General features: G+C 47.4%; 2 protein-coding genes and 1 non-coding gene across 4 annotated transcripts in view; 1 reads left to right on the top strand and 2 right to left on the bottom strand.

Annotated features, from left to right (window-relative positions):
* The first annotated feature begins 7,500 nt into the window (after positions 1 to 7,500).
* DCPS (decapping enzyme, scavenger) overlaps positions 7,501 to 26,002 on the top strand; it is a 34,208-nt gene continuing 15,706 nt past the window's right edge. The window contains exons 1-2 of one of the 2 annotated variants that reach the window (XM_065882298.1): positions 7,501 to 7,701; positions 9,099 to 9,273. In XM_065882298.1, the coding sequence (XP_065738370.1) occupies positions 7,501 to 7,701; positions 9,099 to 9,273 (376 nt within the window). Of the gene's footprint in view, positions 7,715 to 9,090; positions 9,274 to 26,002 lie in introns of both variants that reach the window. The other variant, XM_065882297.1, reaches the window with a different exon arrangement.
* Positions 17,710 to 17,782, bottom strand: TRNAK-UUU (transfer RNA lysine (anticodon UUU)). Its single transcript has one exon. It is a non-coding gene; the product is annotated as a tRNA-Lys (tRNA).
* Positions 23,906 to 24,019, bottom strand: LOC136127538 (dolichyl-diphosphooligosaccharide--protein glycosyltransferase subunit 4). The gene has a single exon (XM_065883094.1). It carries the CDS (start codon positions 24,017 to 24,019, stop codon positions 23,906 to 23,908), a length of 114 nt encoding a protein of 37 aa, XP_065739166.1.

Genomic DNA, 26,002 nt, shown 5'->3' with positions numbered 1-26,002 from the left:
GATGTGTACTTTTGTGTCTCTTCTCCCTCTTCCCCCACCACATCTCCTCCTTTTACTGAAAAAAATGTATATGTATATATATATATTAAATTGAGATATAATTGACATATAACATATTAGTTTTAACTGTACATGATTCTCTATTTGTATATATTGTGAAAAAATTTTATTTTTAATTACAAATTATCTTATTACATACAAAAGGACTAAAGAATAATGCAGTGTACACTCACGTACTCAACACCCAGCTTAGAAGCCAAACCTCACAATCCCCATGTTGCTCCCTTTGTGCCCTTACATTCTCTTCCCTACTCCCACCAGAAGTAACCACTATTCTGAATTTTGAATCTATCATTCTTAGCTTTTCTCTAGAAATTTATTACATATGTATGCATCCCTGACAATATATTAACTTTTACATGGTTTTACACTTTACATAAATGGTGTTATATTCTGCAAATTCCTCTTTTTTTTCTTTTTTTTTTGCCATGTTTGTAAGATGTGTCCATATTGATTCATGGAGCTGCAGTAAATTCACTTTCATTCCGTTATGTAAATATACCACTATTCAGTCACACGTGTTTTTACAAGTGGACATTTGGTTGTTTCCAGTTTCTTTGGTGTTGAAAACAATGAGCCTGTGAGCATTTTCATTCTTGTGTATGTTTCCAAGAGCAGGGTTTTCTAGGACTTAACCTAGATGGGGAACGGCTGGGTAGTGAAGAGTGCGCGCCTTCAGGTTTGGTAGAAGATCCCAAATTTTCTTCCAGATTGGTTGTGCAATTTATGTTCCTGCCATTTGTGCATAAGAGTTGCCACTTTTGCATGTTCTTGCTAACATTTAGAATTATCAGTTTTTTTAATTTTATTTTTTTGCCACGCTGCACGGCTTGTGCGATCTTAGTTCAACCCGGGCCCCGGCAGTGAGAGCACCGAGTCCTAACCACTGGACTGCCAAGAAATTCCCTAGACTTATCAGTTTTTTAAGTGTTTAATAAGCTGGTGGATGAACACTGGTATCCCATTGTCATAACATTCTTTTTTTCCTTTTGCCTTTTTTATAAAAAAATATATATATCATACACTAAAAGGAAGGAGGAAGTTTGATGAACCCCCATATACCTATCACCCACTTTCAACAATTACCAACTCAGAGATAAGCTTTTATTAATAATAACCTTACCCATTAGTCACCCGAAGATCATTTTGAAGCAAATCGCAGGTATTATTTTATTCTAAATATTTAAGTATGTCTCTCTAAATTATTAGAAGTTTTAAAAAAAAATGACCACCATATAACAGTATCTTTTAAAGAACAGAAGCTTTATTTTTTAATGTGAAAACTTTTATCTATTACTTTGTAGTCTGTGCTTTTTGTGTCTTCTTTAGGAAATCTTCCCTACTCCTGTAGTTTCTTCTGGAAGTATTTCACATTTAGGTCTTTAATCCACCTGGATGTTTCGTTTGGGTTTGTTTTTGTAGCTCTTGGTTTATAAGTTAGAGATACTTTTTTTTTTTTTATTTGAATAGCCATTATTTACTGACTAGTCCATCCTTTCCCCACTGATTGTGATGTCACTGCTGTTATACGTTGTCATACGTGAGGGTCTGCTCCTGGGTTCTCCAGCCTCCTCCCTTTGTTGATGTATCCCTGTGTCAGTGGCACCGTGGCTTATGTACTATTGTTGTTAGTAAACCTGGATAACTTAATAGTCAGCTCTTCCCATTCCTCTTAATCATGAAAATCACTTCCACCCTTCCTGTTCCTTTACTCTTTCATGTAAATTGTTTATTCAGTTTGTCAGATTCCAGGAAAAGGCCAGTTAATATTTTTATTGGACTTACATTGAGTTGAGAGATTAATTTGGAAAGGATAGATGTTTTAATTATATTGAATCTTTCTCCTAATAAAAATGGCATGTCTCCATTTATTCATGTCTTTAAATGTATTTCAATAAAAACTTTATAAATCTTTTCCATATTGGTCAGTCACATTTTTTATGAGATTTATTCCTTAGTATGTCATATTTTCTGTTGCTACTGTAAAAGGTTTTTTTAAAAAAATATTTTAATGTATTTATTCATTCATTTATTTTGGCTGCACTGGGTCTTTTTTTTTTTTTATAAATTTATTTATTTGTTTTTGGCTGCATTGGGTCTTCGTTGCTGCGCGCGGGCTTTCGCTAGTTACGTTGAGTGAGGGCTGCTCTTCGTTGCGGTGCGTGGGCTTCTCATTACGTGCACCGGGTGTCAGTTGCGGCATGCGGGATCTTTTTTTTTTTAGTTGCGGCATGCGAACTCTTAGTTGCGACATGCATGTGGGATCTAGTTCCCCAACCAGGGGTTGAACCCCGGGCCCGTTGCATTGGGAGCGTGGAGTCTTAACCACTGGACCACCAGAGAAGTCCCCCATATTGATTTAATATAAGCAAACTACTGAATTATTTATTCTATAAGACTATAGACTTTGTTGGGTTTCTATAAAGACAATCATATAATTTGCAAGACAAAACAAAAACTTGTCTTTCTCTGCTGCCTAGGACCACCAGTAAGATATTGAAAGTGACAACTCTGTCTAAATTATGATTTCAAAGGGAATGCTTCAAACATTTCACCATTATATGTGGTATCTGTTGTACGTTTTGGGTTTGGTACGTATTTTTTAACAAGCTGTAAGTTTCCTGTTGTTTCTAGTTGATAATGAGCTTTACTTATGTTGAATGGGTTTGAAATATATTCTAAAATTTCCGCATCTACTGAAATGATGTTTTTTTCCCCCTTTTAAATGGTAATGCAGTGAATAACATTAAATTTTCTAATGTTAAGCTGGTCTTATATTCCTGGGGTAAACTTATCTTGATCGTGATGTATTATTACCTTTGTTTAAATGGCAGGATTCAGATTGCTAACATTTTCTTTATGATTTTACATGTATATCCGTATGTAAGATTGGCCCATAATTATCCTTTCTTGTATTATCCTTTTCTGGCTCTGTTACCAAGGTTATATCAGCTTTCTAAAATAATTGGGGAGTGGTCCCTTTTTTCTATTCATTGATGAGTTAAAGCTTGGAATTAATTGCTCCTTGAATGTTTAGTAGACTAATCTGTAAATGCAGTTGGACCTAGCGTGTTTTGCAAGGGGGGCAGTGGGGCGGATTTAAAACTCCAATTTCTGTATCTTAAAGAGTTATAGATCTATTTAGATTTTTCATTTCTTCTGGAGTCAGTTTGGCGTAAACAGTGAAGAATACAAAACTGGCTGAAATAGATTTTTCAGTTTGAATTCCCGGATCATGTAGGCAGTATGAATCTGAATTCTAAACCTGCATGGAGATTGGCCTGTGATTACAAATTTTCAGAGTTTTTTGTCTTTTTTTTTTCTTCTCCCCTCCGGAGCCAGATGTTGAGGCAGATAAGTTTCCTAAACATCTTGTCTCCTTTAGTAGGGCAGCTTTTCTTTTACTTTTTAAGTAGCTGGCCCTTTCATTGAGGTGGGGGCCCTTTAGAGATCTTGGCTCGCTGGGAAGTTTTCTCTTCCAACTCCTCGCTTGCATGAGCCCAGATCTGCGCCTTAAACATCACATTTTAAAGCCCGAGGCTCTGGATTTCTAGAAACAAGCCATCACCCTTAGAACTTCAGCTTCAATACCCACTTACTATTCTATAGATTTGTGCTCCCACATTTTTTGTTTCTGAAAATTTTATTTTCTTGGGAGCACAGGAATGTAACTAAAGGGATGTTTTAAGTTTTGCATCCAGAATGTTTAGGTGTTTTTAGCTGATTGTTTTTAGAATATCTAGTCTGTCATACTACCTGAAGTGGAAGTGTCTAGTCCTTCTTTAAACTAAACTAAACAAATAAGTAAAATAAAAGGGAGAAGTTTTGAGATTCCGCAAGAAAATGGAAGGATTGATGCTTATAGACTAGGGCTTCCCAGTAACAACCTTCTAATACAGCAATGTCCAGTCGAACTTTCTGTGGTGATGGAAATGTTCCACATCTGTGCTGTCCAATGTGATACGAGCCATACGTGGCTATCAAGCACTTGAAACGTGGTTGTATGACTGAGGAACTGAATTTTAAATTTCATTTAATTCTAATTAATTTAAATGTAAAGTTACATGTGGCTAATGGCTAGGACAGTGCAGAGCCTTCTAATGTTTCCAAACAAGCTGAACTAAAAAATTATCAGCAGACAAATGCCTCTGAAGCCAAGTGAAGATTTACTGCTGTAAAGGTCCCTTACGCTCTGCTGTCTGGTATTCCAGCAGGTCCTCTGGGGGCTGAGGCTCCCTATGAGCTCATCTTTTCCTTGAGCCAGGCCCTCTTATGAGTAGAATTCTGACCTCATGCATACTCTAATTAGCATTAGACAGTTGGTCCTCCAGCACTGTGGGGCTTAAGGGCACCAACCCTCTGTGCAGTAGAAAACCAGCTACAACTCTACAGTTGACGCTCTGGACGCGTATCTGTGGATTCACGTAGTAATGCAGTATTTGCTATTAAAAAAAAAATCTGAGTATATGGAGACCCTGCAGTTCTAACTCGTGTTGTTCAAGGGCCAAGTGTATGCTTCTCTTCTTTTCTTTTTTTTTCTTCAGCTAAGACAGCAAAAGAGATGATTTACTGTACGTATTACCTTCAGCCGCAGCTGAGAACAGAACTAGTACAGAATGACACAGGTCCAGGGCAAAGGACCAAAAGGGGCTGTTTTGATGTGAGCAAGGTGGGTCTCTCAAAGGTTGTCGAGGCAATCAGAGTGGGCATACATGTTCCAGATCCACTGAGACAAGTTCTAGACAGTAGGTATGCAGCCCAACAATTTCTACCAGCATCCCTGGCCTCTGGCTTCCCTTGTTTCTGCTCCTGTGGCCTCCATGGGTGTACGATTTTACTGGGACCTCTGCCTCATCTTTCTTCTTTTGTGCTTGAGCCTGCACCTTTGCTTCTTCCTCCACTTCGCTCTCATGGCACGGAGGTTTCTCAGGAGATGGCACTAAGGCTGAGAGCTGTTTCTTTTCTTTTTTAAAAAAGTTGTTTCAAAGAAAAATTTCACTTTGAGTGACAATTATTTTTCTGGAAAGCAGAGACTTCACTCTCCTGAAGTTTCCACCGAAGCCACCATATTTCAACCAGTCTTACTAATAGCCCAGCTGGTCACTCATGCTTATGGGGGGACGGGGAAGAGGAGCTAGAGAAAGTGCTATAAATTTAACTGGACTAGTGCAAGCTCACCCAACAGGGCTTTGAAAACCCAATATGCTCCCTCCCACCAAATTAAAAAAAATTTAAAAAGTAAGGGCGGTGAGTAGAAAAGACCAATGGTTTGCTGACCAAAAAAATGTCGCCTGCCATTTCAGTAAACAACAAATACTGCCACCATCAAGCCATCAGCCACGCAGCCACCCCATGGTGCACCCTGAGGGGAATTCAGGATGGAGAAAAAGAGGATACCGGCCCTAGATAATTAAGATGCATATCTAAGGAATAATTCCAAGGAGCCCAGACTCTTGCATTTTCCCATACACAGACAAGCACTAAAATCATTAACTTGAGATGTCTCTTTTTTGTGATTAGCAGTAATCTTGTTTTAATTAATTATATTATTTATTTATGTATTTATTTTTGCGGCTCCAGGTCTTAGTTGTGGCATGTGGGACCTTCATCGCGGCATGGGGGATCCTCAGTTGTGGCATGCATGCGGGATCTAGTTCCCCGACCAGGGATCGAACCGGGGCCCCATGCATTGGGAGTGTGGAGTCTTACCCACTGTACCCCCAGGGAAGTCCCCTAATAGTAACCTTTTGACGTTCAACTACATTTTTTTTTTCAGCAAAAACTCCTATATATATCCTGGCTCCTCCCTTACCTCTTTGGAACAGCTTCTCAGAGCTATCCTGACAGTCCGTCTCCCGGGCTGTAGTCCTCGGTAAGGTCCCCGAATAAAATGTAACTTTTAACTTTTACATTGTGTGTTTTTTTTTTCAGTTGGCAGGTTTCAGCAGGGGTGAGCTCACTGCTCAGGAGATGATGCTGATGTGCCATTGGTCCCTGGGAGGGTGGGCTCGAGCACTGGGAGGTTGCAGAGAAATTATCAATAAAAATTTTACATGGCCAAGAAAAGAAAAGAAACTCCGATGGAGGAATCATATTCATGCTGCAAATCACAACCCTGGTAGCACGGTGGACACATGGTCAAAGTGGGTAAAATGGAGCAGGACACTGTGAGGCCTTCCTGGGAGCGGACCTCAGCACTACCCCCATCTCAAGTCTGTAGAAAACCTTCAGCCTCCTAGGCCTTCCCAGAGTTCCAAAGAGCAAGTTGAATCAGAGAAGTGAGGAAATGCAGAGACAAAGGAAAACAGTCAAACAAGACAAAAATAATAATAGTTTAGCCATAAAACAAAGTCAAGGACCCTTAGTTCCTCCTTCAGGGCTAGAGATAATATCCTGAGCCATATCCCTGAGTTATTTTGCAGAGACTGAGGCCCCCACCAGGTGGAAGAAGTTAACTGCAAACCGCGTGCTGACCATAACTGCGTAGACTCCCAGCCTCTCTGGAACTAGAAGGTTGATGTTGACTCCAGAAATACCACCGAGTTACATCACCACCAACCAATCAGAAGAAGTCCAGGAGCTATCAGGCACCCCACGACCCTCTCCCTCATCTTGTCTTTAAAATCGCATCTCTGAAAGTCATCAGGGCGTTCAAGTCTTCTGAGCATGAGCTGCCCACTCTCCTTGCTTGGCCCTACCTTGAGAGCCTTGCTACTTTCCTTCACCGCAACCCAGGGTGGGTAGACTGGCGGGCTGGGGGGAGCACACACAGGCTCCGTTCAGTAATGTGGATACAGAGGGGCAGGAGCCTCCAGGCTGGAGGTTTTAGAAATGTATTTCAGTCCCTGTTCACTTACCTTTCTTCTCAGCCAAAAGTACTGAGAACTGAATAGGATGAACATTTCTGTAAAATGAAAACGGGTGAAAACTGGAAATGATTTAAGGGCTTGCTCTAAAAACAAATTGACCAAGAAATAGATTGGCTCAACAGATTTATTTCTGAAACATCCCTTCCACTCTAATCAATGTGGGTGTAATTCTGATTAAAATGTGCATTCAACCAAAGTGTCAACGCATTGGGTCCAAACGGCGTCTTTTGGCTCCTGCCCCTGGGAGGCTGGGGCAGCCCTCTCCCCTGCAGCCTCTCTAGCCCGCCTCTTTAGGGACTTGTTGCCTTCTCGCTGCCCTCAGCACCGGCCTCCAATCGGGCCGGCTAGCACCAGGGGACCAAGGGGAGGTAACTTGAATTAAAACGCTCATTCCGGGTGGATCCCAGTAATCAGCGCTCCGAGGCTCCCTAAGGCCGGAAGGGATGCGGCCTCCGGCGCGGACCACGTCGGGAGTTGTAGTCACCGCCCCTTGGCTGAGGTGGGAGGAGGCGGCCGGGAGGGGCGGGGCCGCGGCCGGCTTCGCGCAGGCGCACACCTCCCGCCGGACAGCATGGCGGACACAGCGCCGCAGCCCAACAAGAGAAAGCGCGAAGTGGATGCCGAGGAGGCGGAGGCGCTCAGCACAGAGGGGAAAGAAGCGGGCGTTGGGAATGGTACCTCTGCCCCTGTCCGCTTACCTTTCTCCGGCTTTAGAGTGAAAAAAGTGCTGAGGGAGTCTGCGCGGGACAAAATCATTTTCCTACACGGGAAGGTACCATTAGGCAGCCCTGGGGAGGGGATGCGGGAAGGAGTGACCCAATCGTCGCCTCGGAGGCGGATTTTTTTTTTTTTTTTTTTTTTTTTTTTTAGATTCTTCGGAAAATACCAAGCACATTCCTCGGTGGGGAGCGGGGAAGGCAGAGTGCACTAAAATGCAGGGGGGTTAGTTAGTTCGTGGAGGAGGCAAGACTACCTGTGAAATTAAGGGAATTAACACGCGTAGGGCTAATTTTCCTAATTCCTCTTTTACTAAAAAAAACTTACGTTTGTAGAGTGTATTGCCGATTCATAATCACATGTTGAAGTCCCTAAGCAGTCATCAGTCATTCATTAAACCTGTAAGTTGCTAGGAACCCAGCAAGTGTTGCCGGACGGTCTTGCTCATCCAGGCCCCAGGTAGGGACATAGGGACTGGGAGGTCTGATCCTTGCTATAAAGAACTCCAGCCCCAGCCGAGGAGACAGTTTATTAAATTGGTGATTCAGTTCCACATATCACGCTCTGACAGTCCAGCACTGAGCTGGGTGCGGGTGACGTAGTGATGAAAGTTACCATCCTTGGTCTTCAGGAGAGCAGAGTATCTTCAGGTAGGCAGACACCGCTCCCTCTAATGCCATGTGCTCAGCTTTACAGCAGGGGTTGAGGAGAGACTGGAGACCACCTCAAGAACTAGTGAGGATGCTGGCCAAGGGTTCTCCGGAACTCCTGGCAGGAGCTCTCACTTTTGAGAGCATCAGGGGGACCTGGCCGAGGCTTCCATGCCTCTCTGTGTCTCTTTTTTTTTTGGCGGTGCTGGATCCTAGTTCCCAGACCAGGGATTGAACCCACACCCCCTGCATTGGAAGCGTGGGATCTTAACCACTGGACTGACAGGGAAGTCCCTGAAACTTGTTTTTTTACAAGGTTCTGTCTGGTTCTCTCACCCCTACCTGTCTTCAGTCTGCAGCACCTGCTGAAGATTTTAGCCATGAGAACCTTCGACCTAGAAGCCTGTTGGGATACCCAGATTCTAGTTTCTGTTTCAACATTGACTATTCGTGTGACTTTGGGCAAGCAGTCTTCTTTGGACCTCAGTTTCTTTGTCTGTAAAATGGGGAGAATTTGACAGAGGCCTTGTGAGCCTAAAATAGAAGACAGCTGAGAAGCTTTGCATCGTTTAGAAGGAGGATGTGAGAGCTGCCACAAGGATTTGGGTTGATGAGATGCCTTCTCTGGGAGAAGAAACATGGGCGCCATCGGCTAGACTTCCCCAGAGGGAAGACTGCAGGGAAGGAAATCCCAGGTGTTGGGATTGCAGAGGCCCTGGGAGCTTTTACATCTTTTACCTTTGCTCTCCAGGCCTCACTTGTGGTTCTGTCCCTGGGCCCACCGATGGTGTCTCACCCACAGGTTAATGAGGCTTCTGGGGATGGGGACGGAGAGGATGCCATTGTGATCCTGGAGAAGACACCATTTCAGGTGGACCACGTTGCCCAGCTCCTGAAGGGCAGCCCTGAGCTCCAGCTGCAGTTCTCCAATGATATCTACAGCACCTATCACCTGTTCCCTCCAAGGCAACTGAGTGGTGAGCACTTGGGGTAGAGGTGGCTGCCTGTGGGGAGAGTGGGATGGTGGGGAATTAGGGGGTGTGGTGACCACTCCACAACTGATTTGCATATTCTGGTGCAGTGCTTCCCTATGGAGGAAGAAGCAATCTCTGAAGACATTTTTGGCTGTCAGATCTGGGGAGGTGGGGTGCTGCTGGTACCTAGAAGGTGGAGGCCAGAGATGCTGCTAAATATCCTACGAAACACAGGATGGGCCTCCACAACAAAGAGATGGCAATGGTGCCGAGGTTGAGAAACCCAGTTCTGGTGTGATGTGTTTTGGGGTGAGAGTGTGATTCATAGGATAGAACGGTTTCATCTGCTAATTGAGTAATAATGATTGTCAGCACTTATTAAACCCTTACTGTTGTGCTAGCCACCATTCTAAGTACACGTGTCATTGTATTTAGTCTTCAAAATAGCCGTATCGTGATAGGACTTTACAGGTGAGGAAAATGCGATTTGGGAAGGTTAATCACACAGCAAAAAGGTGGCAGAAAAACTGAGATCTTTTTAGTCGACTGAGGACTTGCTCACCACGCGGCTGTGGAATGAGCAGTGTGCTGGGTGCCACAAGATCAGTTAGTTCCCTGAAGGAACTCACTTTCCAGGGGGGAGACAGTGTGATTGAGGAAGGCCTTGAGGAGGGCAGGAGTTTGTGGGTTAAAAGGCGGTGATTTGGTTTTGATTGCAAATATTTTTTTAATTTATTAAGAAGTGGAAGAAGAAGAATATTCCGTGCCTAAAGCCAGACGCGATGTGAACTTTTCTCCTTTAGACGGTTAGATTCAGGAGGCAGCTTCGTGGGAAGCATGAGGCAGCCTGGTTGACCTTGAAGGTTCCTTCCAACCAGGAAATTCTGGAATGTGCTTTGCAGCCCAGGACAGTTTTATAATATCCTTCTGTCTTTATTTGTCCTCCAGCATTTAAGAACAGTTTGGCTTTACAGATATCCTGCCACAGTCTTTTGGATAGACTTAGTCTTTTCTGCACCCCCGAGAAAGGGTTCTCTTCTTGTCCTTCGGAAATACATGTGAATGCTTCACGTGAGACAAGCAAACTTTTCACGGCTGGAAGCAAAAGAGCCCGGTCCTTTGTTGAAAGAGGGCCAGATTGATCGGTTCCCGTTGACGGAAACGGACGGCTGTGTTTGCTTTCTCAGGCGCTGACATTTAAGCAGACATAGTCGTCAACGCAGCGTGACGAAGCCTGACAGTAGCCAAACACTATAGTCAAGCACGACGCGGGGCAGCCCCCAAACTACAGGCTCTGGGGCCGTTGTTCTGCCGCACCCCTTGCCCTTGCCTTACCCTTTTCTCTGTCCACCCTCCCCACCCTCATCCAAAATTCAGAAGGTTTTGCTCCACAGGGCAACCTTGCAGAACTCCCTTTCATATTATTTTTTTCAGCACATGTACTTCTGTGGTGCCGCACACAGTGGGTGGTGGCTACTGCCCCGTCCTTCTATTTTTGTCATTTTTTTTCCAGGATAAGCGCTGAAAGAGGCAGTGGATTATCAAGATGACAGGTGTTCGTCCCCATTCAGCCCCGAAGATGTCTGCACCTCTTCCCCAGTGCTGTACACTCCTACCTGGGAGCCTCGGGTTTTAGCTCACCTGTTCCAGGGCTCACTGTCTTTTTAGCCTAAGCGCACAAACAGTGCATTATATTCTTATTTTTCCTACTGAAACTAGGCATGGCAACTCGGAAGTCATAACAGCCTGGCTCAGGGCTCCACCCTCATCCCTCTCTCATCTCGCTGTGCCTCCTGTCCCTGGATGACATACCAGATCAGGGGTTGGCAGACCTTTTCCGTCAAGGACCAGAGATAAATATATTAGGCTTTGTGAGCTACTGGTGGTCTCTGTCACATATTCTTTTCTTTTTTAACCTTTTTAAAAATAAAAGTACTGCTCTTATCTTGCTGGATGTAGGAAAACAGGCCATAGGCTGGATTTGACCTTCTGGCCATAGTTTGTCAACTTCTGTTCCAGATTTTTCCCACTTGCGGTGTGGTCTGTGGACCAACAACACTGGTGTGGCCTGACAGCTTGTTAGAAACGCAGGCTCTCAGAGCCCGCCCCGGACCGCAGAATCAGAGTATGCTCCCTAGCGAAAACCCCAGGTGAGCCACATGCACGCGAAACTCGTTGAGAGGTCCTGGTCTTTGAACATATCTGTGGGTGATGTTCACGTTTATTTCCCCATCTCTGACCTCTCCAAGAACCCCAGGCTCATACTGAAATAAACACTGACTTGACATCTCCACTCGGTGATCTCGTAAGTACCTCAGAGGTAAAATGTGGGAACTGATGGGCTGTCTTTAGAAGCACTTAGCACCTATTAAATTGTAGCCACTGTAACTGTTCTGATGTGCTGGGCCCTGTGCTGGGTGCTGGAGCTTCAGAGATGAATGAGAGGTCATCTCTGCCCTCTCAGTCTTGTTTTGGGGAGGGGGCACCCCACGAGCTACTGTGAAAAGAGGGAAGTAAACCTCTCAGGGTTGGGTCACTGCCCGGATGTAGGGAACAGCGGTCCTTGGACGTTGGAGCCGTGTCAGACTCATTTCCAGGCCCCAGCAGCCAGGCCTGCATCAGGTGTTCAGTAAATGACCCCTAAAGAATGAACCCACAGACCAGCCCACCTCTCTTTTTTTTCCTGTGGGCCAAGCATTCCACGGCCACGAGGTGGCAGCACGGCCAGGGTATTCCTTTGGCCTTGGTCCTCAGGCTTCTCGGCCCCGCCTCTCCAATCCCAGTCACCAGCTCATTTCTCAGCTGGCTGCCCTGAGGACTTCTTCTGGTATTTCTCTGTTCTTTGGCAGACTTTTTCTCTTCTAGCCTGAGGTTTTGCTGTCTCCTCACTTATCCCTTCCAAGTTCTCAGCCGACCACAAAAGGCTGTTCAGCGAGGCCCTCATGGCCCCCCTACCCCGTTGACCTAATAGAGCACAGACGTCGGAGTCCGACCCAGCCAAGCGCTAACACTTACTGGTGCTGTTTCGTAGTTTTCGTATATAGTGCAGGGGTCAAGGGGTCCGCCCTCCCCCGGCTGGGATCCTGGCTTTGCCATTTACCAATTGTGAGAACCTGAGTGTCTGTATTCAACCAACAGATTAGGGAGTGCCTGCTGCCAGGTACACACAGGCGAGGGCATCAGACGTTACCTCCTTTGGAGTCGTAGTGGGGAAGTCAGACGGCAACAAGGAGACACGTCGACACGGCCGTGAACAGGAGAGGGGCTGCTCGGGCTGGGGACCAGGGCTCTGTGGACACGACCCCCAAGCTGAGGCCTGAAGGATGGAAAGGAACCAGCTGTGCAAAGAGCTGGTGAGAGGAGCAGGGAGAATGCCCTGGGCGGAGGCTGCAGCACGTGTTCTGGGGGAGGAAAGAGAAACAGAGCAGCGGGAGGCTGGTGGGTGGTTGGTGACCGAGCTGTGTGGCCCAGATGAAGCCGAGGAAGTAGCTGCAGTTATTTCCTTGTTAAATTAGATTAGTAACTGAACCTACGTCAGGATGGTTATGAAATAAATGAGACAAGAAAGGGTGTTCTGAGATTTTTTAGCCTCTATCCACAGTGAGAGATATATAGTTTACATTGCGACCCAGTGCAGAGAGATAAATATATGTGAATATAAGGTACAGAAAGAATTCACAAAACAGTACTTACCCTTCGTTTATGGGACGCGCTCTAGTATTCTCATCTTCATTCCAGTCTTGTCTGTTTCCTCTTGTTTAGATGCTGGTCTTAACCTCCTAACTTAATTTCCTCACCACTGTCGTGGGTTATGACCCACTGGGATAAGGTATCTAAAGCACTTAGCACAGTGGCATATGGTGTGTACTCAGAAGTGTTAGTCATCTTTTGTTGTTGTTTTTCCACCTTTAAAATTATATGAGCCTTAAATGGAACAATATATGTAACAGAGGGAAACACGCCTGGCCCTGACCACGGTCCGGTTTCCTTTGTTCCCCCTGTAGCCATGTGGCAAATGTGAGGACCGTGTGGGCCAGATGGCAGGGCAGAGCCTGGTCCCCTCCTGCTCCGGCTCTCACGCTTTCACGCCCTGTGGCCCATCAATGGAGCCCTTTCATTGAGAACGCTGTTCTCTTACCTGGGGAAGAAGGGGGCAGATAGTAGGGAGAGGGGTGTGACTCAGAAATCCGGACTGCTTCTGAAAAGGCCATTGTTTTCCCTGCTGTTAGGGCAGGGGTGGGGAATCTCAGGTTCAGAGCAGAAGGCTTCTGTGTGTGAGTGAGGCCGGGCCGGGGAGTAGAGGGACCCCTGGGAATCCCATCTTCTCGTGGTTGCGGGGAACTCCCAGAACTCTAGCTATCTAGCTACAGGCCCGGTATTCTGTACAGAGGCAAAACCTGGGGCTCTGGAGGAGGGGCATTTTAAAAGGCCAGCTACTTCCATTAGAGTTTTCCTGGCAGCATAGAAAAAACTAGAAACAGTCCAGATAACAACTAACAATGAGAGTAAGTAAGTAAATCCTGCACTGGAGTACTTCTCCACCCAGCTACACACGTCAGGAAGGAAGGCTCTACACGCATAGGGCCGGAAAAGCAAGACATAAAATACTCACCGTGTGATTCCTCGATTCTGATTAGATCACGTTGAAAAACAAGCAGAACTAAACAATACACTGCTTGGGGATGCATTCATGCCTCATGAAACTAGGAAGACAAAAAGAGAAATGATTAAACCCCAACTCAGCAAAGTGGTTATCCCTGGCGGGGCAGGGCAGAGACTTCGGGTAATATTTGTTTCTTGGGCTGTGTGCTCCATGCATGGATGTTCTTTTATTTTAGGTCTTTAAACAGTATATATTTTATATTTATGTACATATGTGTGTGTATATATGTGTGTATATGTGTGCATGTAAAATGTGTGTGTGTGTATATATACATATATATGTGTTTTATATATATATATATATATATATACACATACACACACACACATTTAATATTTACAGTATATTTCCCAATTAAAAATTAAGAAAAACTGGCAAGTCCTTGGAAGAACTAAGAATATTCCCCAGGTGCATTGTAGGGCTCTGCCCTCATTCTCAAGTTTGGTTTCTAGTCACTGTTGCTGCAAGTAAAAGTGTTTGATTAAGGCTTCCCGCCTTCCTCTGGGTCTGGGGCACTAGCAGACTTTTGTTTCTGTTCTGCCTTCTGCGGACGAGGGAGCCCCGTGCTGTGTGGTGCCCACTCGGGACAGTGCCAGTGGGCAGAGGGAGGGTGGCATGTGGCCTCCTCCAACGACTGGAGGACGGGGCCGGTGCCAGGCTCCGTGGCTGCACTTCAGCACAGACTGGCACAGGCCTCTCACCCCGTCCCCTCGGGTGTCCTCCGCAGCCCTCCCGGCACAGCTGAGCTGAAGGACAAGTGCAGTTTGAACCGTGACCAGCAGGGGAAGCCTTGCCAGACAGGTCTCGGCCAGGACAGCACCAGAGCAGGGTGGGGAAGGGCGCCAGCGTCACCCAACACGAGAAGTACCCCAGGCTCAGGGCCACATCGCGGAATTGCTCTGAGACTCAGTTTCTCTGAATGAGAAATGAGGAATCGAGTAGCCGACTAGCCTACCTCAGGGCGCTTCGGTATCAGATGAGGTCATAAAATCATCATTTCTCAGCTCTGAATGGGATGCAGAGGTTAGTCATCAGAATTGCTTGAGGAGCTTTCTTGAATACAGAGTCTGGACCTACTGAATAAGAATGTCTGGGGTAGGCTGGGGGGTTTATCAAAGTCGTGCAGTCACTCGGTCAAGTAGAGACAGGCTCTGGCCTGTCTGGCCCACCCTGGTTCTGCCTTCCAGAAGTAACTACCATTAAGACAATTTCTGGGGTTAGTGCTTCTGGTGATTTCTTCTAGACACTTAACTGGGTAATACGCTTATGCAGCTCTTTCTTGATTTATCAATTTTGACATTATCAGTTTCCCACAGTGGAAGATGAAAGTCTTAGCTCCTTTACATTTTCCTCACCCTCCCTCCCTCCCTCCTCCTCCCAATTTTTGATGTTTATATTATTATTTCCAGGGTTTTTTTCTTAATTGCCTTTGGAATCCTAAATATATCGAAATCTTTAGTCCTTATTCCATGTACTATAGGTTGTGTCACTGTGCTGGGGGAGAGTATCGGTGAGAAGCCTCCGGCCTTCCCTTCCCAGCACCTCTTCTGTCCTTTGCTGTCCCTCAGCTTCTCTGTCAGCTGTGCTGTACTTGTATTTCACAACTGCCAGGCAGCCCTGAGATCACGAGGGCAAACCACTTATAACCATTCTGTACCCGGACAGCCATTCTGTTTTTCACATTCAGTACAGTATTCAATTACGTGAGATAGCGACACTTTATTATAAAATAGGCTTTGTGTTAGATGGTGGTGCCCAGCTGCAGGCTAACGTTAGTGTTCCGAGCGTGTTCGGGGTAGGCTAGACTGAGGTATGGTGTAGGTTAGGTGTAGTAAATGCATTTTCGACATAGGATGGGTTTATCTGCATGTAACCTCATCATAAGGTGAGGAGGACCTGTACTCTGTTTTTGAATTTACCTAGTCATTTACATTAATCATTTGTTATGTATTTCCTTCCTTCCTTCCAGAAACACTGTTTCCAAAATGCTCTTCTCTTTTCCCTCCGATCTGGAGAGCTGATTCTTAAGGCGTGCCTTGAGCTCCCAACAGACTTCGCTTCCACAGCTGCTTTCCTGGGTTAGACCCACTGTCTTCTGTGTCTTTTTCTTTCTTGTTTTACTCTTGTTTAGCTGAAGTACATTCTTAAGTACTTCCTCAGAAAGAATAAATGAGAGGAAAACTTTGAATCTTTTGTTTTGCCCTCACTTTTTTGTTTGGCCACACCACGTGGCTTGTGGGATCTTAGTTCCCCAACCAGGGGTTGAACCGAGGCCCTTGGCAGTGAGAGTGCGGAGTCCTAACCAGTGAACCACCAGGGAAGTCCCTGCCCTCACTTTTAATTTATGATTTGACTGAATACAGAATTTAAATTTATTTCCCCTCCCAATATTAAAGGCATTGATCTCTTAAATAAAGCATTGTTGCTAATAAGATATCCAATGCCAGTTTAATTCTCATTTCTCTGTAGCTAACTTTGCTTTTTGTTGTCATTTGTTTGCTCTGTTAGTTTCCTTCTCTGGAAGTATATAAGATGTCTTCTATCTTTAGTGTAGTGGGGTTTTGTAATGCTGTGTCTAGGTTGGATTTTTTTTTTTTTTTTTCATTTACTCTGCTGGGTACTTTTGGACCCTTTCAATTTAAAGTCTTATGTTAGCCTTTCACTCTGAATATTTTTTCTATTATTTCTCTGATAATTTCCTTCTCTCTGTTTCCTTTATTTCCTCTTACTGGAAATCCTATTAGTTGTTAGACTTCCTATATTGGTCCTGAAACAGGAGGGAAGGGGGCAGGGCACAGCCTTTGAAAGAATGATATAGCCCGAGGACATGACATAAACTGATTAGAACGAAATGGGTCCAAGATGGCAGACAAGTCAACTTCCACTAGACCTTGAGCCTCAGTATACACTCACCGTAACACATCAACAAGCTAAATGACACACCCACAGGCGTCATGACAGTTCCAAGGATCCATAAGGATCAAAAAGTGGGCGGTGGCCCCATTCCTGGAAATCCCCGCCCCTTCCCTAAATAGCTGGAATACTCCTCCCACTCATTAGCCTGTGAAATCACCCACCCCTGTAAAAACTGACAGCCCCATACCCTGGTGCCTTTCTCACCTTCTGAGATGGCCCACACTCTGTCTGTGGAGTGTGTTTCTCTCTAAATAAATCCACTTCTTACATATCACTTTGTCTCTCACTGAATTCTTTCTGTGATGAGACATCAAGAACCTGAGCTTCCTTAAGTCCTGAAAGCAGGTGTGTGATCTCAGTTGGAAGACCGTGGGTTTTGGCTGGGTTTGAGTCCCGGCCACGTGGGTTCAAGTCCCAATCTGAGGTGCACGGTTTCAGTCCCATGTGCTGTTTCTGTTCTCTTCCTTTTCCCATCTGTCTTTTCTTTCTGTAGACTGGTAGATGGTCTTGACGTTGTCCTCCAGACCTCCCAGAGAAGGTTTTCATTTGGGAGCCAGCATTTTAATTTTCTTTCTTCTGGTCCTCGGATTATTTCATTTTCATAGCGTGTAGCTCTTGCTTCACAGAGGCCAAAACTGGGTTGACTTTCTCTGACACACTAATTAGAATTGTTTTCAAAATTATCTCCTGACCCTTAAATGATCCCGTTTCCTCTGGGATCTGGTTCTGGTTGTTTATTTTGGTCATTCTTTTTTCCCTCAGCTGTTTTTCCCTCAGTGTCTGGTGAATGTTAGTTCATTTGTATTTATTTTATTAAAAAAATGTTTTTTGGCCGTACCATGTGGCTTGCGGGATCTTAGTTCCCCGACCAGGAATCGAACCTGGGCCCTCCGCAGCAAAAGCACAGAGTCCTAACCACTGGACCGCCAGGGAATTCCTGCTTCATTTGTATTTAAAAATGAAGAACCAGGCTGACGGTCTAGTGAGCTGATAGGTAGGTCTGTTTCCACAGTAGGCCCCTGTTGGGTGGGTAGCTGCCCAGTGCTGTGCAGACGGTGGGGAGCGGGGCTTGTCGGCCGTCTCGCCTTCCCTGAGTGTGCAGTTGGAGCAGTGTGTGTTCCGGAGCCTGCGTGCTCTCTTGTCCACCACGGCTCATGGGCCAGATCTGGCCTGCTTCCTTGTGTATGGCCCATGAGATAAGAATGGTTTTTACATTTTTCAAGAGTTGTTTAAAAAAAAAAAAAAGAAAAGAAAACTAAGAAGAGTTTTCCTACCCCTGCTCCAGCCCAAGGGTTAATATCTTTGGAGCACATTCCTCTGTTTTCATCTGCGTTAAGTGCCTGCCCCTAGGATGAAGATAGGCAATGGGTGGAGCCAGTTGGTACAGCTCTTCTCTAGAGGGGGCCTTTTAGTTGGTCCCAGTATCCAGCATCGTTTCCCATCCTGTCCTCTGTCCCTGCTTGTTTAGAGCCCACATCCTCTTCTGGTTCCTGTGGTGCCATTGTGTGGGTTTTTGAAACGGCCTGAGAGTCACTATTAAATAGGAGAAGGGGACCTTCCACATATGTCTCAGTATGCTGGATGGGAGCTTAGGCCATAGAGAAGTTACCCCATTGAGACCGTGCCCAGATGGAGCCAGTGTTGGTGAGCTGAGACAGACGCCTCGTTTCTCCCAAACTCCCTTGCACAGAGCGAGTCCTAGGTGCTCATGCACGGTGGGTGGGGTGTCAGACATGGCCAGATCCATGAGATATTGAAACCCGTGTCCCTCTGACCTAGCGTTTCTACTTCTAGGTGTCTGACTTAGACAGTCACTCATGCACGTCGCAAAGAGGGGCCAGAATGTCCACTGCAGCATCATTTGTGATAGAAAAAATGAAAAATAAAACCAAAACCAACCTAAGTGACCCTGTGCGTGTGAAGGGTTAATAGGCATGGTGCGTACGCAGCCTGGGCTACAACGCAATTGTTACAAAGGAGGGAGGAGGTCTGTATGGACTGTCAATGGGAGATCTCTGAGGTCACGGATAACCCCTAAAGACTCATCCCTCTTGTGCTTAAAAAATAGACTTCAATGTACATGTGTTCATGTATATGTAAATTCATTCAAGAAAAGACTGGAATAATGAGCACCGAACCATTATTGGTGTTTATGCCAATGAAAAGGATTAGGGGTTAGACTTCTGAATTATTTGAGAATATAATCATGTGATGCTCTGCTAGAGATTTTTTAGGACGTTAACCTCATCCCCACACAAACCAAACAAAGAAGCAGACCAAAAGATTAGCCTGGACTGGGGCCTCTGGCTGTGTCCTTACTTCACAGCCTGAATGACCCTCATTGCATGGGGCTTGTCAGTTCATCAACAGTACTGTGTACCCCCAAATACGCAGACCCCAAACTCTGGAGATTTACACGTAGCTGCACAGACATACCTGGGAGATACTGGTCAAGAGTGTGTGGCCATGGAGGGGTGATGCTGGGAGTTGGCGGGGTGGGCCGTGCACAGTTAGCTCCTCCCACACCTGGAGACGTGAAGGCAGGTTGTTCCCCGTGAGGACAGCGGTGTGGACAGAGCTGCGGAGTGGACTCAGCTAGCTGGGCTTTGACATGGGGCTTCTTTAATGGGGCAGGGGAAAGGCGAGCCAGCCCACAGGAGTCTCTCTTCATCAGCAGAGGCCACCTAAAGATGGCAGATTTCTGTCTACCTTTCTCCCTGGGTGCTTCAGAGCTTCTGACACCAGCAAGCCAGGGCCCTCTCTGGGGCTTTGAGGGACAGTGGAATAACAGCAAGGAGAATCTTCAAGACGGGACGGTCCCTACCACCAGAGTAAAATTCTTGTCCCAGAGTCTGGGTTCTGCCTTCCTCTCAGCTGTCTGACGGGCCTCGCTTGCCCCTCCCCTGCCAGCGGCGCTCCGAGAGCCCTCGGGTGCGGCCTCCTCCGTGCCCCCATCTCTTCCTTCACCAGCTGGGAGCAGAGGCCTCTGTTCAGTTCTCTGTTTAGACTTGTGGCTTCTGCGAGGCTGGGAAAAGCTGTTGCGTTCAGAGCCTATTTAGAAGTGGCTAGATCCTGAGCTCCTGAAATGTGGCCACCACACACTCTCTCAGTCTCTCAGATGGGGCAAGGCACCAAGACTCTGTGGCAGTCTTAAGGCTCGAGTCAGCAGAAAGTCAGCTTACTCAGGACCAGTGGGCGAGGGTGGATTACCCACGCGCTGGTTCCACTTCAGCCGGGGCGGCCGGCTTCTGATCCGTGCTTCTCCGTGAGCGAAGGCCTAGAATTCCGGTCGTCGTGGCTCCCCGGGAGGCAGGGTGTCCTGTGCCCTCCACCTTCTCGCCTCGCGCCAGCACACGCAGGATGCCCTGAGACTTGGCACCTCTGCTCCTTTCAGAGTGAAGTAAGGAGATGCCTTTAGACCGGAAGTTGAGATTGAGGCCGTCTTCTGGGACTCCTGAGCGTTCAGTCTAACAGCTCTTAGAGTCTGGTCCGCTGGGCCCCAGAACAGTTTCTTCCCGCCTGTGGGGTTAGGGTCTCGCCAGGACTGTCGATGGCAGCTCCATTATCTCGTTAGATATCTGCTCTCATCCTTCTGTTCAGATGCAACTCCCGTCCTGCCACAGCAGTTCCCATCCCTAAAGGATGTAACCCCTGGGGCTGCATTCAGAGTCACCGAATTTGTGGCTGGGCCGTCAGGTCAGGTCCTGTCAGACCCTCTCCTGACCCTCCCGGGCCTCGGAGGACCAAGGAGAGGGGGCGCTGAGGAGCCTGCCGGAGCCAGGGTCTTGCTAAAGTCAGCATCTGCCTCTCCTCTGTCTCCAGTGGCACCTCTGTGCTTTCCTTGAGACAGGTAATCAGCTGTTTGGAGGTTTGCTGTGGGGCGGTTGAAGCTTCTTTCCAGTAGGATCCTGACCACACCCTTCAGCCCTGTTTATCCTTGACCTGGAGGTCTTTTCAGGCCTCACTTGAGTACTTTCAGTGTCCCGCAGCGTGGGACAGTGTACACCCTGCCCCGGGCCTCCTCTTCCAGCCTCTGGCCTGCTCCCTGGTCTTCTCTATGACACCAGGGCTGGGGAGGGTGTTGTCTGGCCGGGGGGGATGTCCCCAAGAGGAGGAAAGAAAACGCAAGTCCTGGGAGACCCCCCAGCAGCCTCTCCCCTTGCCAACCTTCTCTAGGAATGCTCTGATGGGGTGCCCTGCCAGCCTGGGTCTGGCAGCCCATCACCCGGGGGTCTGCTCGGCTCCTGTGGACGGAGGGTGGAGTGGGCCTCCCAGCCCACTCACGCTTTGCTCTTGCTTCTCCCCTGCTCCCCTGAGCCTGCGCATCTGGGTCAGGTAAGTTGAAACCAGCTCATGATAATGGAGGGAGGGCAGAAGCCACAGGCTGGGCCGTAGCGATGACCTCATCGGGGAGAAGTCGTCAGCAGTGCTGGAAAGCAGGCCTGTTTGAACATGTGTGTGGGAAGGAGAGCAGACTGTCTGTGCTTTGCACTTTCATGTTTCATGTGCAACAGCATTTTCCTGGGGATTTGGCTAAGCTAGCTTTGGCAGAGAGCAAGAAAGGCAGCTGCTCTTTCCTGTCTGTAGCCCTGCTTCTGAAAGCGGTTGGGCTTTCGTGTCTGGGTGGGGGACAGGGTTGATTTTATTTGTTGGAGAAGGATGTTCAGGAGACCCTAATTAAGGGTCTTGACAGGCAGGACAGAGCTCTGTGCTAGCCATGGGCACACCAGCCTGCTCCTCGGCCTGCGGAGAGAGGGAGCGGGTGTGGATGGGGCTGCTGTCATCTGGGGTGTGCTGGTGTGACCGTTCCTGCCGCCACAGCATCCCTGTAGAGAAACAGCTGCTGCCCTGAGCCCCACAAGGGCAGCGACCACCCTGCCCCAGGCCTCCTTCCCCACCGTCCATCACTGTCACAGTGGGTGGGCGGCAGGGCGGTTGGTACCACCCACGGAAGTCGAAGCAGCCATCATTCCTGGCTGTCCGCGGGCTCGTCTTCATCCCTCTGTGCTCCCCTCCAGAGCCTGTTCCAGCCCAGCATCTGGCTTCAGCGGACCCCCTGGGGCCGCTCCTCAGACGGGCCCCCCGGCGCTGAGGGGAGCGAGCTTCTGCTTCCCTGCACTCCCAGGGGGCATTGCAGCAAGCAGCGAGCATCACGTTGTTGGGCTCTTGCTCTGACGTCCTCCCGGACCTCCCAGTCTGCAGCTGCAATCGCTCTGGCACCTCACTGAGCTCTTTGGTTTTACTGATAGCTGTTTACGTGTCTCCAGGAGGGGTTGGAACTAATCGTGTCTCTCCTACCTGATGGGGCTGCTTCTTGGAGAAAGTGGCTGCAGCACAGGTCTCTTAGGAGAAGGCCTGGAAGAGGATGGCCCTGTAGCAGGGAAAGCACTATTGCATAGACGAGTCAGACTTCTTAGGTTCAATCTCAGCCCCACCACTTAACTAGTTGTATGACCTTGGGTAAGTTCCTAACCTCCCTGGGCTTCAGTTTTAAGGGGTGGCTTATTTTTCTGTTTTTAATATATTTGTTATGAAGTGATCCATATTTGTTTTAGAAAATGTAATGAATACCCAAAACAACTAATTTAAAAAATTACAATTACACACATCTCCACTGCCCAGAGATGACGTCCCATCTTGGAGTATGTCCTGAATTTCGGACTCTTTTCTGTGTGTGCGTATGTGTATGCAGTTGTACACGCACGCACTCTCTTATCGGTAAAGTGGCATATACTGTGTTCTGTAGACTGTATGGTGAGGGCCCAACACGTGTCAGGTGCCGTTTCAGGCAAAGTACACCCAGTGTACAAAACAGAGTCTTTGCTCTCAAGGAGCTGATGTCCAGTTGGAGGAGAGGAACCGTAAATGACAAATAGGTCAAGAGTCAGTAAACGGCTAAGAAGAAAAATAAAGCATTAGAAGGGAGACAGAAGGACAGGGACCTGGGCTCCAGTTAAAAGGGGGCAGTTCAAGTGCCCACCTGTTTCCTTTAAAACCCTCACGAAAAATGGCATGAAAGGACTTACCTTTACCATAAAGACTAGAGGGAGAGGAGACAAACCAAGGAAGCGAAGGGAGGAGGAACTGACATGGCAGGTCTGAGAGGGGAAACCTGAGCCAGCCGAGGGGAATCTGAGCCACGGCTGCCAAACTCCTCTTTCCTGCTTCACAGGACTGGTAACTGCTCCTTCCAGAGGTGGGTCTAGAGATTCTAGGTGCCGGTGAGCGTGGGGTGATGGTACCAAAACGTAGAAGGTTAAGTGGAAGTCAGCACGTTTAGTGTTGAGATGACCCCTGGCCACCTTCCCTCCAGCCACCCGCTTCTCTTCCTCATCGCTCAGAATGCTGCCTGCCAGGTTCCTACCTCCACACAGGAAACCGGAAGAATCGTGTGGGCAATCTGACCAGCCCAAGAGAAAAGACTTAAGTTCTGGAGGGCTCCATCATGCAAAGGAATAGCCCGATGATCCTAAAAGGAGGCTCCAGGTGAGCGCTCGTGTGTCCGCAGGCTTGCCGCCAGCGACTTAGTGCTCTACTCTTAACATATGAGTGAGTGGACAAACCAGGTGGCAGACTTTTGAGTAATGCCTCAGTTAAAAAAGAAAGGACAAGGAAAAGGAAGGAAGGAAAAGAAAGAGACTTGGAGGAGACAGAAACTACGCAGGGAGAAGGAATTTTCAAAGACTATCATTAATCTCAGAGAGAAATTGTGTATAGAAAGCAAAAGAACAAGATACTATCAATAAGGAAGTTTTTTTTAAAGCTCTTTTTTTTTTTTTGCGAGGGGGGACCACAAAAAAAATCTATCTTCTTATATCGGGGGGAGGGAGTAGAAAATAAAGTAGCCCTATGCTGGGCCCTATTCAGTGGTATCTTCTTGTTCCATAAGATTAAGGAAGACTTTGAGGAAATAAAAGTTGTTTGGAAAAATCCAGGTGTAGTTGCTTTGTATGTTGTGATGGGTAGAAGGGATGAAGTGAAGTGTGAAGGCCCCTCACACCCTCCATCTTGCCTCAGACTATGTCCTGGAACCCTGGGGCGGAGAAAGCGCCACTTTCATTCCTGCTTCTTGGGATTGTTGACGGCCACGTAGTGATAGAGAACGACAAGCAGGAAGAGCGACACGCCCAGCATGTTGGCAAAGATGGCGAGCTGCACGTCCGTGATCATGCTGATCAGCAGGGCTCGGCCCCGACACGCTCTGTGGACTAACTCGAAGTAGGAGACGTGGACCAGAAGTTTGCTGTGCCAGCTCAGTCCCAAAACAGCCACTTCCGGCCGTCAGGCTCGGCCGGTAAGGGCTCCCTAGCTCCCGCGTCTCGCCTGCTCCCGCGGTGCACTCGCAAGGGTAAAGCTCTTAGAAATTAAAAATACAGTGGAAATGGCACTTCCCTGGTGGTACAGCGGGTAAGACTCCATGCTCCTAATGCAGGGGGCCCGGATTTGATCCCTGGTCAGGGAACTAGATCCTGCATGCCACAACTAAAGATCCCATGTGCTGCAACTAAGACCTCATTGCAGCCAAATAAATAAATAAATAAATATTTTAAAAAATGCAACAGAAATGAAAACAGAAGAGAAGATGAAAAATTCCTGAAAAGTAGAGCAGAAAGACATAGAGCTGGAAAATGGGAGAGAAAAAAAACTACAAGATGAATCAAACAAGGTAAATATGCAAGTAGTGTTCCAGAAGGAAAGGGCAGAGAAAATGGGGAAGAAAATAATCAAAAAAATGAGTCCCAGGACTGAAGAACATGATTTTCAAGACTGAAGGGGCCTGACACTTACCCAGCTCGATGGATGAAAATAAACCCGCTCCAAGACCCATCAACACCATCAGGACACGGGGGACAGCGGGGAAAAAACCGGTTAGTACAAAGGTTTGGGGATCAGAATGACTCAGGCTTCCTCGCAGCATTGCAGTCTAGACGGTCACAGAGCAGTGCTTTCAGACTTGGAGGGTCATTGCTATCCATCCTAGAATTTTTTTTTTAAATTAATTTATTTACTTTTGGCTGCATTGGGTCTTCGTTGCTGTGCGTGGGCTTTCTCTAGTTGCAGCGAGCCAGGGCTAATCTTCATTGTGGTGCGCAGTCTTCTCATTGTCACAGCTTCTCTTGTTGTGGAGTATGGGCTCTAGGCACACGGGCTTACCGTGTAGCTGTGGCTCGCGCGCTCTAGAGCGCAGGCTCAGTAGTTGTGGCTCACGGGCTTAGTTGCTCCGCGGCATGTGGGATCTTCCCGGACCAGGGCTCAAACCCGTGTCCCCTGCGTTGGCAGGCGGATTCCCATCCACTGCACCACCAGGGAAGCCCCCATCCTAGAATTCTTTAGCCAAGCGCTTAATTAAGTGCGACAGTAGAATAAAGACATTTTCAGATGTTCCAAGTCTCTAAATGTATCTTCCTTGCGCCATATCTCTGGATGCATCTTGAGTTTGTACTTTAGTGCCATGGTTCTTTTTTTTAAATTTCTTTATTTATTATTTTTGGCTGTGTTGGGTCTTCGTTGCTGCGCGCAGGCTTTCTCTAGTTGAGGCGAGAGGGGGCTATTCTGCGTTGCGGTGTGCAGGCTTCTCTTGTTGCAGAGCACCGGCTCTAGAGCCTGCGGGCTTCAGTAGCTGAGGTGCGTGGGCTCAGTAGTTGTGGCTCGCGGGCTCTAGAGCGCAGGCTCAGTAGTTGTGGTGCACGGGCTTAGTTGCTCCGTGGCCTGTGGGATCTTCCCAGGCCAGGGCTCAAACCCACGTCTCCTGCATTGGCAGGCAGATTCTTAACCACTGCACCACCAGGGAAGCCCAGGGCCGTGGTTCTTGATGTATGGTCCTTGGCCCGGCGGCAGCAGCTGCATCTGGGGACTTGTTAGAAATGCAGATTCTTGGACCGCACCCCAGGCGTCCTGAGTCAGGTGGTTCTGATGTACACTAAAGCTTGAGAAGCACTGCTTCAGTAAAATGAGGACATCCACGTGAAAGAGGAAGATAACGGACCCGGGAAACAAGGTAGCCAGCACAAGAGAGGGGGCGAGGGCAGTGCTCGGAGCTCCTAGGCCACAGCTCTGCACGGGGCACCTGCAGGCTCCGTGAACACACTGTTACCCTTGTACCTGATGAGTTGTAACATCAAGAGGAGATTTTTATAAAAAGGGAAGTGGGTG

This window comes from Phocoena phocoena, chromosome 8, assembly GCF_963924675.1.
Source record: "Phocoena phocoena chromosome 8, mPhoPho1.1, whole genome shotgun sequence".
NCBI lineage: Eukaryota > Metazoa > Chordata > Mammalia > Artiodactyla > Phocoenidae > Phocoena > Phocoena phocoena.
This window is presented reverse-complemented; position numbering and strand designations above follow the sequence as displayed.

Bases quoted from the DNA above. Each gene is read 5' to 3' on its own strand.
- LOC136127538 (XM_065883094.1), bottom strand. From the start codon at position 24,019: ATGATCACGGACGTGCAGCTCGCCATCTTTGCCAACATGCTGGGCGTG.